This window comes from Lytechinus pictus, chromosome 18 (genome assembly GCF_037042905.1).
Source record: "Lytechinus pictus isolate F3 Inbred chromosome 18, Lp3.0, whole genome shotgun sequence".
NCBI classification, from domain to species: Eukaryota; Metazoa; Echinodermata; class Echinoidea; order Temnopleuroida; family Toxopneustidae; genus Lytechinus; species Lytechinus pictus.
In genome coordinates this window covers 13,758,621-13,775,720 of record NC_087262.1, presented here as the reverse complement: position 1 = coordinate 13,775,720, position 17,100 = coordinate 13,758,621, and the positions used below count along the sequence as shown (strand labels likewise).

At 34.9% G+C, this 17,100-nt stretch overlaps 1 protein-coding gene across 2 annotated transcripts in view; it reads left to right on the top strand.

Annotated features, from left to right (window-relative positions):
• The window catches only part of LOC129281936 (microsomal triglyceride transfer protein large subunit-like), a 33,898-nt gene extending 17,631 nt beyond the window's left edge, over nt 1–16,267 (top strand). Inside the window, exons 6-18 of one of the 2 annotated variants that reach the window (XM_064113603.1) lie at nt 238–388; nt 690–850; nt 1,493–1,661; nt 2,426–2,542; nt 3,573–3,785; nt 4,299–4,513; nt 5,689–5,786; nt 6,897–7,018; nt 7,991–8,221; nt 9,963–10,087; nt 10,682–10,852; nt 11,256–11,478; nt 12,616–16,267. In XM_064113603.1, the coding sequence (XP_063969673.1) occupies nt 238–388; nt 690–850; nt 1,493–1,661; nt 2,426–2,542; nt 3,573–3,785; nt 4,299–4,513; nt 5,689–5,786; nt 6,897–7,018; nt 7,991–8,221; nt 9,963–10,087; nt 10,682–10,852; nt 11,256–11,430 (1,948 nt within the window). In that variant the 3' untranslated portion in view covers nt 11,431–11,478; nt 12,616–16,267. Of the gene's footprint in view, nt 1–237; nt 389–689; nt 851–1,492; nt 1,662–2,425; nt 2,543–3,572; nt 3,786–4,298; nt 4,514–5,688; nt 5,787–6,896; nt 7,019–7,990; nt 8,222–9,962; nt 10,088–10,681; nt 10,853–11,255 lie in introns of both variants that reach the window. The other variant, XM_064113602.1, reaches the window with a different exon arrangement.
• The last annotated feature ends 833 nt before the right edge of the window (nt 16,268–17,100 follow it).

Genomic DNA, 17,100 nt, shown 5'->3' with positions numbered 1-17,100 from the left:
AAATATGTTTAGATAGTATTGTGTATCGTTATTTTATAAACCATCCTCATCACAAAACCTTGACCGGGCAATCGAACTACATGTAGTCACTAATACAAGTCATAAGCACATTTGCCTGTTAACTAATATGACTAAAATGAGTAAAAGAGGATTAAAAGGACTGGTCACATGACATATTTCAGCCAATAATTTGATTATCTCTGTTATATAGTAATAATATTTTTTCCAATTTCATAGACAATCTTTGGTACTTCAGGGTACTAGTGATGGTGCAGGCTCTCTTCAAGGTGCTAGTGTAGATGCTGCTATTCAGGCTGCAGGAAGCTTCCTACCACAGTCTCTAGCCCAGGATATAGTGGATCAACAGTGCACAGATAACTGTCAATCAGTAAGTTATCATAGAGATGAGTATAGTGGTAGTAGTAGTGGTAGTAGTGGTAGTAGTAGTGGAAGTAGTAGTGGTGGTGGTGGTAGTGGTGGTGGTGGTAGTAGTCGTAGTAGTAGTAGAATGCCGATCTGAGGATCTGAGATTTGGAGGTAGTTTATGCTTATTCAATTGTGACTCTTCCATGGACCAGTGATTGCCTGGTGGTAGAATCGCTGACAAGCAGTCAGTAGATGACAGGTCCAAATTCCACTGGTTTCAAGATTTTTTCTGACTTAATTTATTTTATTTTTAATTTTACTAGGCTGCAGATGTCGTAGACAAGTATAGAAACTCTATCAAATCAGAGTTCTTGGCCAATACTAAATCTTCTTCAGCATTTTTGAAAATCCTTGAAGCTTTCCGCCAGGCTGGTAAAGAGACCATTGTTGACATCGTCAGGAGTGGCGCCAATGATGAAATCAGGTAAGGATGGGTTTAAAATTAATACACCACCGTCAATCGTTACAGCATTAGCCCTAACTAGTTCTAGTTTTTGATCATGCCATCATGATCTGTGATTGCTGTAATGACATCGAGATATATTACCCGGCATACATCAGAAATATTAGCCGATCCCTTTTCCAGTTAAGCTTTCTTGCAAAATTGCCATTTTCACAGCTAACTGTGAGTATGAGTATTCATGCTGATCAAACAAAGTCATTTGTTTATTATTATTGCCATTTTATGGCCTCCTACATGTATTCCTTAGAAAAAACCCTAGTTGTTTTTTTTACACCTGAAAATGCATGGAAAATGCTCTACGATAGGCATGTAATCGATCGTAATTGTAATCGGTTATCAAACAGGCAATAAATAATGTCCTTTATTCTCTGTTCATAAAATTGTGCAGATGGTTTGCCTTGCATGTTGAGGAAAATGAATTGCAGCATTAGAAATTAGTTACATTTTGTCTTTTGTGAAAAATTAATTGGAGGAAAGAAATATGAACCACAGGATCAACAAAGAAAATATGATTACAGTTTAAAATGTTAATATACGTGTTTGAAAAGCACACTAAAGGTCTTTATACTTGATATCATATTTTGATGCAATTTTTGTATCTAGGGCCCAACTGCTAGACATCGTAGCTGCTACTCAGACAAGTGCATCCTGGGAAGCCGCCTTAGATCTTCTAGACTTTAGCCAAGATGACCAAGAAGAGACTATAGAGAAATTCTTGGTCAATGCAGCTTTTAACAGCCATCCATCAGAAACACAGATACAAAAGATTTTCGTAAGTCTCTGCTTTCAAGAAGGAAAAAAAATAATTTCAGCAAATTATTGATAGCCTATTTTGACTGTTTCAACAGCTGTAAAGACCCAAGGAGGCAGGGGGGGGGGGTTGATATAAAGTATACACTATTAATCAGGATATGCCGCCAAAATCGGTTCATATTTTAAATAAACTGCCTTATTGATTGGTACATTCATTTATCCCTGAATCGTGACTGATCAATTTCTTTGTAGTCCCTTTGCATGCCTTTATGTGTATTGCATGTGACCTCTGGCACATTTGTTACCATATAGTGATTGCAATGCCTTACAGCAAACACCAAGTTACAGATGCATTAAGAACATTTCACACTGATTTGTGACACTTTCATCTTCAGTTTGACATTACAGACATTACAGATTATTTTATCTATAATCTTAGCCTTTGTCCCTAACATTAATTCCGTTGTCAATCCTGTTTTTTTTCTCATTACAGCAACAAATTTGAATAAATATAATTTCATAAAATAAAACACAAAAACATCATCAGTATACTCATTCATGAGGGCATGCATAGAATTGTTTCACAGAATCATACAAAACTGTGAAATGTCAAATCTGCAGTATTCCATATTTGTTGTTTATGAATCTTAGTGTTTTGTTTGTCTGATATCATTTTTAAGTGCACAAATCATGATATTTTCAGCCTAGAGTACTTCTTTAAGCTATTAAGTTATTTTATGAATGATTTTCAATATATATATGTTTTTTTTAATTTATCAACAGGAGCTAATTCAGAGTGGTCAGGTGTCCAGTGAAAATATTCAGAAAACGATGGCCTTGTCCTTGGGGTCTACAGTCAAGATCTATTGCTCTATCAGTGAGGAAAAGTGTAGCTCACAAGTATGTTTAGTTCTTCCTTCCTCTTTCCATTCTGCATGATCATTGTTTGAATCCACAAAATTGACTTCTTTTGAAAACTTTGTTGTTTAGCGGTTGGCCGTATGCCTCTTCTATCTTATGTAAATCTTGTTTTATTTAAAACATGTTTATAATGCCTCATCATTTGTCTTGTCCATGTGTGCAATTCTTATGTTAATTTCTTGTATGTAAGAGCCAGTGGAGAAACATGTATACAATGTATATCATTGATTTATAGAGTGAAATCAAATGGAATTGAATTGACTTTTACCAGGGCCCTGTCTTACAAATAGTTACGATTGATCATTGATCCAATTAGCTCAAGTGTATGGAAATACATTCATTCCATAATTTTTTTCTACAGGAAATTTGCTTAATCTTCTTAGTAAACACAGAGAATCACACTGAATCTTCAAGAGAATGATAAATGTATGAATATACATTATATATAGAAAATATTTTGAACAAAATTGCTTTTTAGATGTTAACATTGCTGGCCGTCCATCGTTGTGATCGATTGGATCAATCGCAACTCTTTGTGAGACGGGTCCCTGATCTGTGTCCATTTGAATCTAAGACAGACATATACTTAGCATCTCTGAACTGCCTGTTTTTGCCTAAATGTTCATGAAATTTTTCTCATTGTGATGGCAACCAGCAATATTTCATTCTTTCCTGACTATGAAAGATCAATTTCTGGACTTAAAATTTTAGTTGATGTTAGACTAATAACATCAATGTATACATGTGGGACAGGGACATGTTCTGGCGAAACCAACAAAAAGTTATTATTCTTGTAGATATAAAAACAATTTATGCAAATGTATAATCAAAGAATAAGTTATAAAACTATTTATTTTGAATTTTTGGCTCCTTTTCTTGACTAAAAAAAAAGAAGATCAAATCAGATCTAAAGTCGTAGAGCAAGTCAATGGACTCTTGCTTTATCCACAAGACCACAACAAAGTGTTATGTATTTGTATTTCTCCCTTTTTGCTGTTCATTTGTTCAGATTGTCAAAAGTGTATTGGACCATTTCATGCGTGGGCTTCTTGCTGACGAGCGCGAGACGCGTCTGGTGTCCCTCTACGCTCTCAAGAACGTTGCCCGACCCTCAGCGATGCCAGCGATCTTGGCCTTGGCAAAAGATGATGAAGACATGGATCTGATTGAAATTGCAGTGGACGCCATGTCTCAATTTGATGAGCAATGCTTTACCCCAGAAGTATGTATAAGATAGGAAGAAAAAAATGTTATTCATTGCCATATGTAGCAGAAATGGCGAAACTCATTTCTGATATAGAATTGAGGCCTCATTTGATGAGCTTATTCTTTAAGAATAAAATAGAAATTTTATTTACATGTACCTATCATTACTAGAGTTTTCTTTTTAGAATTTATGTTTGACATAATAGGAAATTACTGATGAGGTTAAACCAATTTCTGACAATAAAAAAATGGAGTCCTATTTGGCTAGCTCTTCTATAAATAGGTCTGTTTCATTTTTAAAGTTTATGTATTTAAAGTAGTAAAAGATTGATTACACAATAAGTTATGAAATGAAAATGTACAAATTTATAGTGAAAAACATTGAGCTTGATCGATCAATGGTGTTGCCAAATGAAGGATGGATTAATGATTTTCTCCATGTAAACGTGTTATAGCATTGAATGAATTATACTTCCACATAGGGATAACATTGCCATATCTATTATCATCTTATCTCTGTCCATTGTAGATAAACAAAGGCCTAAACTCAATTTATCACCAAAATGACCGGCGGTATTCCAACGTCGTGAGGGTAGCGGCGGTGACTCTGATTCTTGGAAAGAACCCCTCTATACAAGACGTCGTCAATGTAGCCCTGTCTTTGAACTGTCAGGATTCTCATGAATTTGCCAAGTTTGTCTATTCTAAGATGATGCTTCTGAGTAGAGAGGATACACAAGCAGCGTAAGTACCAAGATCACATGATCAATCACATGATCATTTTGACTTTAAAGTTTAAAGTTGCATATGAAGGCTACCGCACACCTTACGATTGGTCTGCGACTCAATTTTGGAATAAAACGTAGTAGAATTCGATGCTAATATTGAGACTTGGAATATCTTACTGTGTAATGTTCAAAATCATCGTTCGAATACCTATGTTTAAATCTGTGACTATGCTATCATCCTTCTTAGAATAAAAGTAAATTTAATGTCTAGTCGTACGGACGTCATAGCAGTCGTACGATTGGCTACGATTTGAAACTAATTTGGCCTTTACTCCAAAATAAAGGTTTGCAATCTTTCAAAATGATTATATAAGTATTCTTTAAATTGATTATAACCTCAAATAAAATGATATGTTCCATTCACATTTTCAAAAAATGAGCAAAATGCGATTTGTTCCAAAATCGGATCGCGAACAGTCGTAAGGTGTGTGGTGGCCTTCAGTTCTTGGGAGCATTTCATGAAGAATTTGACACATGTTAACTTATAATCTATCAAAAATCAGATTGGGCAACTTTCCTTGAGTTTGATTGGCTTAGAAGCACAGTGCCTATGGTAACTGTCGGATAAAACAGGACTTGTCACATGAAATGCCCACCAAGTCCTTTCTTGAAATGCTCCCCTGGACACAAGATGGAAATGTGGTAGCAATCATCTCAAAGAGATTCAGAAATGTTGATCATAATGACTTATGACTTTTGGCTTATTGTAAAGAAAGGCTTTGTGTGTACACAGTACAATGCAATGCACACATCACTATTGTGTATGTGTGTATAGACGATAGACTTAATGCACTCTGTGTGTATTGTAAATAGAATGTGACTTGAGTTGAACTTGGCAGACTGCTGTGTGTGACTCTAGTCGAACAAAGCGGGCAAAGAGTTAATTGGTTGAGCTTTGAAGATAAAGAAACAAGCTTGAATTATAGTGGAAACTTCTCAAAGCATTTAGGAAATGTTGATAAAAAAAGCGCCAATAATTAGATTGCACTCAGATTTTGACACCAAATGATCAGAAATGTACTCTATTATGCCGTAAGTTACATACAACTTCATTGATTAATTAGTTAACACAAAAATATTTATTAGATTCATAAAACCATGACTGTTATGACTGGGATTTAATTTATGCAGTGCTGTGATAAAAGAGGCCCTCTCTGACATGATGGTGTACAACTATGCGATGGTTCGATCTGGTGGATTCTCCAATGCTTACAGAAGTTTCCTGGCTGGTGAGTACAAACAAAGAATATGATCATTTTAACTAATAAGGACAAAAGTCTTTTAGGAGAAAATTTTCAGTTAAAAAAAAAAAAAAAAATGCAGAGCTGTCAACCAGTACGTTTTTGGCGTATTTACAGTAGTACATTTTTGCAACCAAAATATGACAGTAAGTTTTTTTTTTTTTCAAAATCATGATTTAATGAGAAAAATCATCTCTAAATAAAACTTACAAAAATATGGTTATTGGATCAATGTAATTTCATGTTTCAATGTTTTTTTTTTTTCATCTGCAAGAGCAGTGTGCATTTTAGCGTGCATGCAGCTTGAGTGCCGCGATGAGCGTGCGCGCCACGCAATTTATTATGAAATACAGTTTCTTGGGGAAAAATACATTTTTCTTTAATCACAGAATATAATTTTTCATTCCCAGAGGTTGGCAGGTCTGCAAATGCTAAGAATCTCTCATGGAATATGATAAGAAAGAGAAAAATGCACTGAAAATATTGATACCATTTTCAGTGTAGTATGTGGTGCTGTATAGAATAAAGGTATAATCCAATTTGTTTATTGGAAATTTAATCAATTTTTCCTCCCAATAAAACTGTATCACTATGCACATACTTCTCCTTGACAACCAGAGAGCGTGACAAGGGTGAGGCTGTGATCATTCTATGATCAGTGTACATAATTTATTTCATTTTCAGTGCTTTGGGCTTTATGGGAAAAGTATGGTACATTAGGTTGTTATGATGATAAATAATGATAATACTCTTTTTACTCTCTTTTCTTTAAAAATGGATGTCAATACTGCACCTTTTGAAGTTAAAATGCAGATGTCTAATGTAATTCATTATTAGGTACTTAATTGGACCTTATGTGAAAAGCGTGATATAAGTAGCAATGACAATAACGATAATAAAAGTTGGATTTATATAGCGCTTTTTGCCATAGGATACGGAGTGCAACTATTATTACCTGGCTTAAGCTCGAGCTACAACTCTTTCATCAGCGCTCATGGGGGTGCATTCAAGGAAATTAATCCTGCCAGGTACCCATTCGCCGCCTCACCTGGGTTGAGTGCAGCACAATAATGATAATGTTCTTCCCACCCACTGTAGAAATGGATGCCACTTCTGCGCCCTTTGAGCTTGATATGCAGATGACCAGTGCTGGTCTGCTAAGGAAGAGTACCTTTGATGTAGGCCTTGATGCTTCTAATGATTCTCTCACATTGATGGAGGTATGTAAAACTATTCTTGCTATTAAGTTAAGTTTCACTTATGCTCATTAAAAAAAAAATCAGATCAAACCCAACTAAACAAATGTTTGATTGTGAACAATGAAGTGTGATGATTGTGATCAACACTATTCAACTTCTTTTTTGAAAAAGGAAAAGCACTACAGGACCCTACCTTACAAAGACTTGCAATAGACTTAAATCAAACTCAGACTGCGATTGATCTGTAGTTGGAGAAAGACAGTAGAGTATAATCAAAACTGTTCAAAATCTTTTCTGGAAAAGCAAAAGCGCTTCTTTGTTACCACTCTTTCTCTCAAATTAAGATAATGTGAATATTGTCACAGAGTTCATATAATTGTTTACACTACCCATTAGAAAAATGTATTTTTGCAGCCTGTTATTGATCAGTTTACAGAAAAACAGAATAAAATCAATACTATTCAACATTTGTTTATTTATTTTTTGTTGAAAAAAGAAATGCACTACTTTTACAACTCTTGTTACCACATAATGATAATATGTCTCTTGTAACATTGTTTAAGCAATTGTTCTCACTTTCAAGTAGAGAAAGGTCTTTTTGACATCCTGTTTTTAATTTGTGACTGGTAATTAATGCAAGAGTGTAATCTGCATTATTCAACATTAAAAAAAAAAAACACACTAAGTTTTATATGATTCTATCACTAGAACCAGATAATCTCTCTATTGTCACAAAGCTTAAAGAACGATTCTCACTTCCAAGTAGAGAAACAATTTTTTTTAACATTCTGTTGTTAATCCATTGACTGGTGAACAAAAGAGTGTGGTCATCACTATTCAACATCTTATTTGCAAAAGTAAAAGAGTTAGACCATGCTCTAAGATAAACTGGATTTCAGAATACTGTCATAACGGTTTGAATGGAACATTAAAAAGCAAATTATGTAAAAGTTTTGTTGTCTAAAAATTGTACATTTAACGTTCTTTAACCAGGTCCTAATCTTCTCCCGTGGTCTTGAAAGTTTCTTTGGTGAGGACACCGGTGACGAAGGAGAATCAACGGCTGGCATCGCCGTTCAGCTCCTCGGTGTTACCCTCCGTCCAATCGTCTTCTTCTCTGGGTCAGGTGACCTGATGAGCATGGCTTGGAGCTTAGGCTCCGCCTCCTCTGACTCCTCCTACTCGGCCGTCGCTGGTCTTCTCCTGCTTCAGGATCATTCTCAGGTACAGTATGGATGCTGTAGAGTTTGCTCTTCTTTGTTTGTTCATCCTCCCCCAATTTTGTTAATCGTGGGAAAATTAGTTTCTAATTACTTCATTATGTCATTGATAATTTCTTAAATTACTTTTAGGGGAAGATATCTTGACCAACTCATCATTTGTATTATCTAACGTCACTTTTTCCTGTTTTGTTGGATGGTAAACCATGGGCGTAAGTACCTGATTTCACGCTATTCAAGGGGGGGATGACACTATAGTTGATCCCTCCCCCCTGAACAATAGTGAACAATAGGTTTGCTGCTTGAATTGTGGTAAACACATGTTTCTTGTGAAAGACTGAAAAAAATATTTAAAATGTTGTGTACTTTGCACTTATATCATATATCCATGAATTATTATAATATGATTTTTTAATGGAAATTAAAGGAGAATGAAACCCTTGAAACCAGCTGAATCCATATCAAAGAGAAAAATCAAAGAAACATATTGTTGAAAGTTTGAGGAAAATTGAATGAATAATAAGAAAGTTATGAGCATTCGAATATTGAGATCACTAGTGCCATGTAGATCCTCCCAACGGCAATGCGACCAAGATCTGTGATATCACACACGTACAACTCCCTCATTACTTTAGTACTTATTTCACTTATATTCTCACTTTTATAGAGTCTATCACAAGGTGAGGTGTTCTCTTTATGAGATGACAAGTACAGAGGTTTCACAACATTATATCATTGATGAATCGTTTGTCATATGATTAGAATGAGCAAAAAGAGATGTTTTGGGGTATATTTTCAGTGTCCAAATGGGAGAGTTGTACGTGTGTGACATCACAGATCTTGGTCGCATTGCCAATGGGAGGATCTCCATAGCATTAGTGATCTCGACATTCAAATGCTCAACTCTTTTATTGCTAGTCCTATTTTTCTCAAAGTTTTGTTGATCTTATTCTTTGATTTTTCTGCTTTCACAAAAGCTAACTTGCTCCAAGAGTTTCATTCTCCTTTAATGAATTTAACCGATGTGAAATGATATATGAAGACTTTGATTCTGAGGTTCTTTAGTCTTTATTCATCTCTGTTGCTTCAGAGAAAAATGTATTTGCGTACCATATTTTGTAAGGTCATTTTATTACAAAATGCATTTTCTATTAAATTATGAGGATTTCCATGGTGGAGAAAGAAACAGTGTAGAAGTTTCGCAGTACACCTTGTATCTTTCATGGGCATTTGTTTAGTCAACAAAAGGACCACCCTACACTTAAATATATTCGGATGGGTGATCCCTTTCTGGACATATTCAGGTGTACATGGAGTATTGTGAAGTTTTTACACTGCTGCATTAAATATTAACCTAATAATACTTTGGTCAGAGATGTTTGCAGGATTCTTGAGTGAAAGACTAGGCACAGTAATGTCTTTGTTATGGTTCCTTTAATAGATACTGCATTAGATTAAAATTCTAATGTAATTTCATTTCACAAAGAATGAAGTTACACTTTAAGTTGCACTATTCAACATAGAATTCATTGTGACTCAAAGTCATGCTCAAGTACCAATCCACACATTATAATTAATGCATAATACTAATCTCATTGATTAATATGCAGTAGAGTCGGTCGATAACATGAACCAATGCGGTGATGCATTATTACAATTTACTGCACACACAATTAGGAATTCAAGTTTGATTTTTAATCACATCTTTGTTAAACCACCTAATCTTTTAATCACATTGTTAACAGAGGATATCTCTTCAATCTGGGCTAGAAGTTGAAGCAAATCTTCAGGGTGGTCTGTCAATTGACGTTGGTGGGGCCCTTGACTTCAGCCTGTGGCATAGAACATCAACGACAACAGTGTATAATAGGTCAGTGTTAGTGTTTTCACTCTCATGTGATTGGCAACATGTCATTCAAAACTATCTCACTTGTTTTACGCTGATATATTTTACAGATGTGCATTTAGGTTACTAAATATTGTGCATTTTGGGGCATTGTAACAATACACCATGCAAATTGTCAACAGTGATGTATATATGATACATGGCAATGTACATGTATTTATAATGCTTTATGTTTTACTATGCATTGTGCATTAAGCTTTGCTCTTTAATCAGAGACTGATAACACATACTTTCTCTTGTTATCAATAATGTGGTATGGGGCCTGATGCATGGAGAGTTATGTTTACCAAGGTGCACGGGTGTCAATTAATACTAAGGTTTTGGTATGAACTAAAAATGTGACCAATGTTATATCCATATTTGATATGTTCAAAGTATGAAAATTATTGATTGCTGCCAAAGTAGGGAGCAAACACAGATTAAACTTAAACTTGACATTATGAATGCTGTTTAATGCAATCAAATATGATAAGATGGAAAGCTTCATTCAGAGAGTTTGGCATTCAGATAACTTAATGATAATTCTTTTTTTTTTTCATTTCTTCCTCCCCCCTGCAGTGGTGCCATGTCGATACGAGGCTCAACACGCTTAGCTAGTCCATTCCTGAATGCAGGTATAAGCTACGGTGCCGACGCTTCGGGTCACATCGATTTCATCACAACCGTCAAGTTTTCTTCCCTACCTCCATCATTCTGTTTGCAGATGACACAAGAACCTCTAGCATATAAGTGAGTAAAAACTGATTGTAAATTTCAGACATATCAACTTCCAGAATATTTCCTGTTTTAAAGGAAATCATTCAGAAAATATAGTAAAGAGTTTTGTAAATGAAAGCTTATTATATTGCATATACAAGTAAGTGAGGAAAAAAAATTGAATATTTCAGGGGTATCAATTTGCAGAATATTTCTTGCTTTCAAGGAAATTATCCAGAAAATACAATCTTTTTCTCCCATCTCTCTTATCCCTTCTTTCTTTCTCTACTTACTCTGATTATATCTTCTTTATTTTTATTTACATATTTTCTCTCCTTTTCCAATCTCCTCCCACCATTGCCCCCTCTCCATTTTGATTCTAACTCTCCGAATCATCTTCTTTCCTCCTGCCTTCCTCACCCCCCCTCCATCACAGACAATTTGTCAAGAAATTTGAGCAGCTAGATAATTCACCAAAGAAGTTTGACGTCTCGTATTCCCGGAAGACGAAAGTCCTCCCGTCGTCTTTCAAGCTTTTCAAGGAGAACTCGCCGATGTGTCATGAAATGTTCGGCAAAGAAGAAGAGGAGGCTTCCTCAAGCTGGTGGTAACTAAGTGAAGAGTTTCGCTGCTGGGCAATTCTGTAAACTTATATTCATGTACGTGCGACCTCCTATACATATGTGTTAGACCGTCCTGAAATGATTTGTCTGCTATTTGATTGTTCTTATGAAAGTTTGTAATGGTCCTGAATAATTGGTGTTGATTCGTTTACATGGTTGTGCTAAGAAAGCATGAATGCTTGTGGGAGATTCCATGCTTTTGTTGTTTTTCTCTTTTTTTTTCTTTTTTTTATGTCCCATACGACACAGTTCTATTTTTCATTTCATTTGTAAAGGATATGTAATCCAGTAAAGTCTTTGTTCTTGCTCCCCTTCTGAAGCTACTTGAGGATCACCATCAATCAAGAAAATATCTTTTTATTTTCATGTCGAAAAGACATAAAATGTTGTCGAAATGCCCTGTAAGACACAGCATGGAATCGCCCTTCCAGAGCTGCCAACCATTAGGAAAAATGCATAATTTTTATGTTTTTCATACCAAATTACGCCTTTATGCTTTTGACCTTTATTACTATGCTTTTCAGCGCCAATAGCTATGTACAAAATTTTAATACACAGATAATACATTGCGCAGCGGCGAACTCCTCTGAAGGCAGAAAATACTGCCATTGCATGCATGATTGTGTCGCTTTGTTTACATTGCCGTGCATGTGGTGATTGCCTAGGTCGGGCAGCATATCGTATTTGTGCATGCATTGCCATGGTGCATTGCATTGTCTATGGAAAATATGGCATTGGGTTCAAAGATAAAACAGACTTTCAGGCATCCAAATGATTAATGTCAGTGATGTTGAAGAATTAAAAGAAAACTTCTTTGAGGTAAGATTAAGAAATGATGTGAATACCTTTATTCTTTAAATATGACCAAGCCCAAGGACTAGAATATGTAGATCTAAAATTTATTTAGCAAAAGTAGGCCTAAAACCTCTTTTAAAATTAAATATCTGTTCATTTACATCCTTTGTGCACCATTTATATTTACATGTATTTGCAAATATGCGCCATTGTTCATCTGTTCTATACTACTGCAAAGAAATATACTGTGTGGCGCGTATGAAATTAGTCTTACTTTTCTCAAAGAAATTTATGATGCCGCATGGCGCGTATGAAATTACTCTTTATCTCAAAATTATGACTTTTGAGCATCTGGATTACTACTTTTTACTTTCAAAGGTTGGCAGCTCTCTTTGCTTTAGGGGACTGAAGGTCTTAAGGTCCTCTCTGAGGGACTAATGAAGATACATGTAGATACCTTACCAAAGGGCACTAGCACACTGAGTGGGAATTTGAACCTGGATCAGCGGAATCCAAAAGCCCCTCAACTGAGCCATCACGCTTCCTCCCAATCATGGCTTGAAAAGTTCTTGGAGTGGAGTAAGAAAAGAGAAAAATGGGAGTTGGACGTACAAAAATGTTGATAATTTTACAGAATTGCCCTTTTGCCAAACTTCATACATTTGTACTAGAATTTATTATCATAAATGCTATGCTTATCAGATTTGAATTGTGAAAATATGCAATGACAATTATTTAAAATTTGTGCAACATAAAACCATGGTTTAAATTGCAGGTTTAATGTATGGAAAGCCAAATGTGACTTTTCTGTCAACACTTTTAAAAGTCTTATGTTCATCAACTTCTGGGCCCCATCTTACAACGAGTTGCGATTGATCCAATCAACCATAACTATGGAAAGCCAGTAACATCAACATCTATAATACATGTTGACAATATTTTCTAATTGTGATGCATATTCATACATTCATTGTTTTCTAAAAAACTCAGTTTGCTTCTCTTTGTTTGCAAAGGACATTGTTCAAATTTCTTGTAGAAAATATTATGAGTGATGGATTTCCATAGAATTGAGGTTGATTGGATTGTAAGACGAGACCGAGGATCCATCCTTCAAGGATGTCACATGCCAGACTCGTCTTTTTATGTCGACTGTGAATAGAACCTGGTGGCAAAAAGGTTTGTGATGGATAGGAAATATGAAAGAATGACACTGATTGGTTCATGATCAGTATCATGAACAAAACAGGGCCCCGTCTTACAAAGAGTTATGATTGATCCAATAAATGGAAATCTATGGAAATCCATCAGTGCCATAATTTTTCTACAGGAAATTTGGAAAGTGTCCTTTGTAAACAAAGGAGAACAAACCAAATTGTCAAGAAATCAATGAATTCATGGACATACATTCATATCTAGAAAATATTTTGAACAAACATGCAGTTTATATGTTGACTTTGCTGGCTTTCCATAGTTGCGATTGATCGGATCAATTGCAACTCTTTGTAGGACGGGCCCCAGCAGGTATGCAACAATGCTCTCGACTGGCCATTGCTATTTAGCGGTTAATCGCAAATCTTTGTATCATGGAGCCCAGGTTACAAATAACCTGCTACCAAAATTCATCAATGTTGATTAGAAAAAATCAATATATTTCCAAACTTATTGTTTTTGGAACTCAATTCTAAATCATGTATGTCTAATATCTTCTTTTCTATTGAAAAAAATGGAGATAAAAAGAGAAACTGATTACAGCAAGGTGACCCTACCAACAGTGAGGACTTTTAAGTGAAAAGGATAAGACTTACATGTCGAGAAAAACAGTGCAAATTTGAGCAAATTTCAATACGAACTGTTTTTACATGCTTCCTGATGGATTTTTTGTGACATTTTCTCTTTACCATATCAGAGTGTCATGGTAATATTTGTTTTCCAGTTAATGGACACCAAAGATTTGTGTGTATGGGTTCATACAGTATACATAGGTGCTTGAATTTCAATAATTGTTGATTTGTCATCATTTATGATCTCTTATGTTTGTGTTACAATTCTACCTTTGGATTAGCCAACACATTTGCTGCAATATCATAGTACAAAATTGTGGATAAATCTTGATTCTTCCCTAGATTTGTTGAAGTTGATGGCAATTAATGTGATGTGAAAATGAGGTAAGACCAATGTATGTAGTGATTTCGTTTTTGTATAAGAAATGAGTTGTTTATGTTGCAGTCATGAGTAAATTATATTTAAATGTATTATATGAAATCATGTACATGGAAATGCACATGCAAATATAAATGAAGTTACACTATGTAAAAGTTATATATTAAAGAATAGATTATAATGAAATGCACCAAAATGTATTTATCTGATCATAAAATAAGATGTCAAACTGGGCAAGATTTCAATATTGTAATTTTAATAATTGGACATTAAAGAAAGTGTGTGGATGATTTATCACAAATGATACAAGTGCCTGTATAATTCTGCCCAACTTTGGCAAAAGGAAGCAAGTGACACTCATCAGTCAAATTTGAGTAATTGTTGTTTCTGAAAGACCCTTTGTATGTTGGACGTTCAGGCAAAATTTTGGGGAAGAAATTATCATTCTATGGAAAGATATTGAAGAAACTATGCTGTTAAATTGCATTGATGCCTATGTAAATGACGAACACACATTGCTGATTTACAACAAATGATACTTAGGTAAATTGCTTCCTTTTGCCAAAGTACGGCATAATTGTTCTGATGAATATTATGTACATGTATATTGTTTTTCGTATGATAACAGATTCGAAGGTGTATACATTTACAATATGGACAAATTTTTGTGTGTGGATTATATAGTCTGTCTTGTAAACCTGCAAACAGATTTAATACAGTTCATTCATTGTTCGCCATTAGAGTAAAAGGATGATAAACTGTGTTGAAAATAAATCTGAAAATTTCTAATAATTTCTAATAATTTCTTCAAAAGTAAAACATTCCATTTGAAACAAGGTACCAGTATTTATAAGAGGAAAGTTCGATAATTGAAGTGACATTTTTGTATTATTTTGCAAGGTTTTTTTTCTTTCAATTATGCGATTCCTATAACATGTAGTGCTGCATAGAGATTTATTAACGATTCTTTTAAACTCTCCAGCATACATTTTTTTTTAACAGAAATTTTCACAGTATTGGACTATAATCATTTGTAAATTGTAAATACATTTAAAACTAGCAAGTCAGTCTTCCAGAAGTCAAATATTTGCCTATAAAACACCAAAGTAATTTTTTAAGACCAGATTATTAAAAAAATGTGTTATATACCGTTTCTATGTGGTCCCAATAATAAGCCAATTTACCTGTTATCAGACCCAGGCAAATTTTCTCTTAAATATAGTTTGGTTCTTGTACTGCAGAGCTCTCTCTAAAGGGGTGTTGTACGCAAATATTTGGAATCAGTTGCAATTTTCAGATGCCAATTTTCAAGTGATTGATCAATTAACTATTAAAAGCAAATTAATTTGAGGAGTGTCCAGAAGAAGGCCCAGAACCGCCAGGAGTGGAGATCCTTCGTTGGTGCCCTACATGCCAAGAGCCATAATGGGCAATAGTTTTGTTGATGTAAGAAACAGTCCATCGATCAATTGCAAATTTGCAATTGAATTCACGACCTATGATTGATTTTGGACCTAAAATTTAGTTTCTTGCAACATCCCATAAGACTCGAGCTAGTAGGAATCTATTTCTTCAAACCAAAGTGTTTTTCGTGTTATGCACACAATTTGCTCAATGTAAGCTGTTGTCAAGGTAACAAGAATGATGTATTTGTCTACAGTAGAGAGTGAACTATGCACAGTAATTCAGCTATGGGTATTAATTTAATTAATGTAATGGTGCGAAGTAATTTAATGATAACCCTCCGAATTGAACATCTCACATAGCTATATGAATTTTGATATTTTTCTAATTTTGATACACTTTTGTAATAAGTTTATATTTGATGAGAAATGCCAAGATTAATAGAAATATATATTATGAAATTTAAGATATCCTTTGCATTGTGTCTTCTGTTGAGCTGTATATCATATATTTATGAAACATTCTTCCACTTAACTTGTAGAAATGGCATGAAGTGCATTAGCTGGGTGATTCTCTGTGTTTCTCAAAGAAGCTAGAGATTTAGATTTAACCAACTGCCTTGAAAATCATATTGGCTAAAATTATAACCGACTTGCATATCAATATACAACACAGGCTGGGAAAGTGCTTATATCGCCGGGCTGTCCTTTGAGATTTCATAATTTTTCATAATGGAAAATTTGATTGGATCAATATTACCACAGGGATCACCGGAAGTCTGCAGTCCAACCCTTCACTTGAGTTAAGGGGTCTGAATGTGCAGCCTACAATGCCTGGTGTACAGAAGGCCCTCTTGCTAGTTTTATGTGAAGACCCACTTTTTTATGAAAGTTTCAATCGGGGTCTGTGCCTATAGACTAGTCTGCCGGTATAAAAATGGAACTAATATTGCTTTCACTCCAAGGTATCAATGGTCTCTGCGACCGTACCTTGGTGTTGAAGCGGTTTAGTCAGGGGTCTACATCGCATAAAGATTGATTGGCTACTTGACCTTGCCCCTTTCTAGACTGGGAATACGTAAAGATCACTTGTGACATATTAAGACTTTCCAATCATAAATGCTATTCTCAATCTACTGGCAACTAAACAGCTATACATCACAAAAGGACCAAGATGAAATACAGTTTTTAAAGTTGGGAGCTTTTCATGATAGGTCTTGTCGGACGTTTTATCCGACAAGTCATTTTTTATCTGACAGTTACCGTAGTAACAGTGCTTCTCAGCCAATCAAAATCAAGG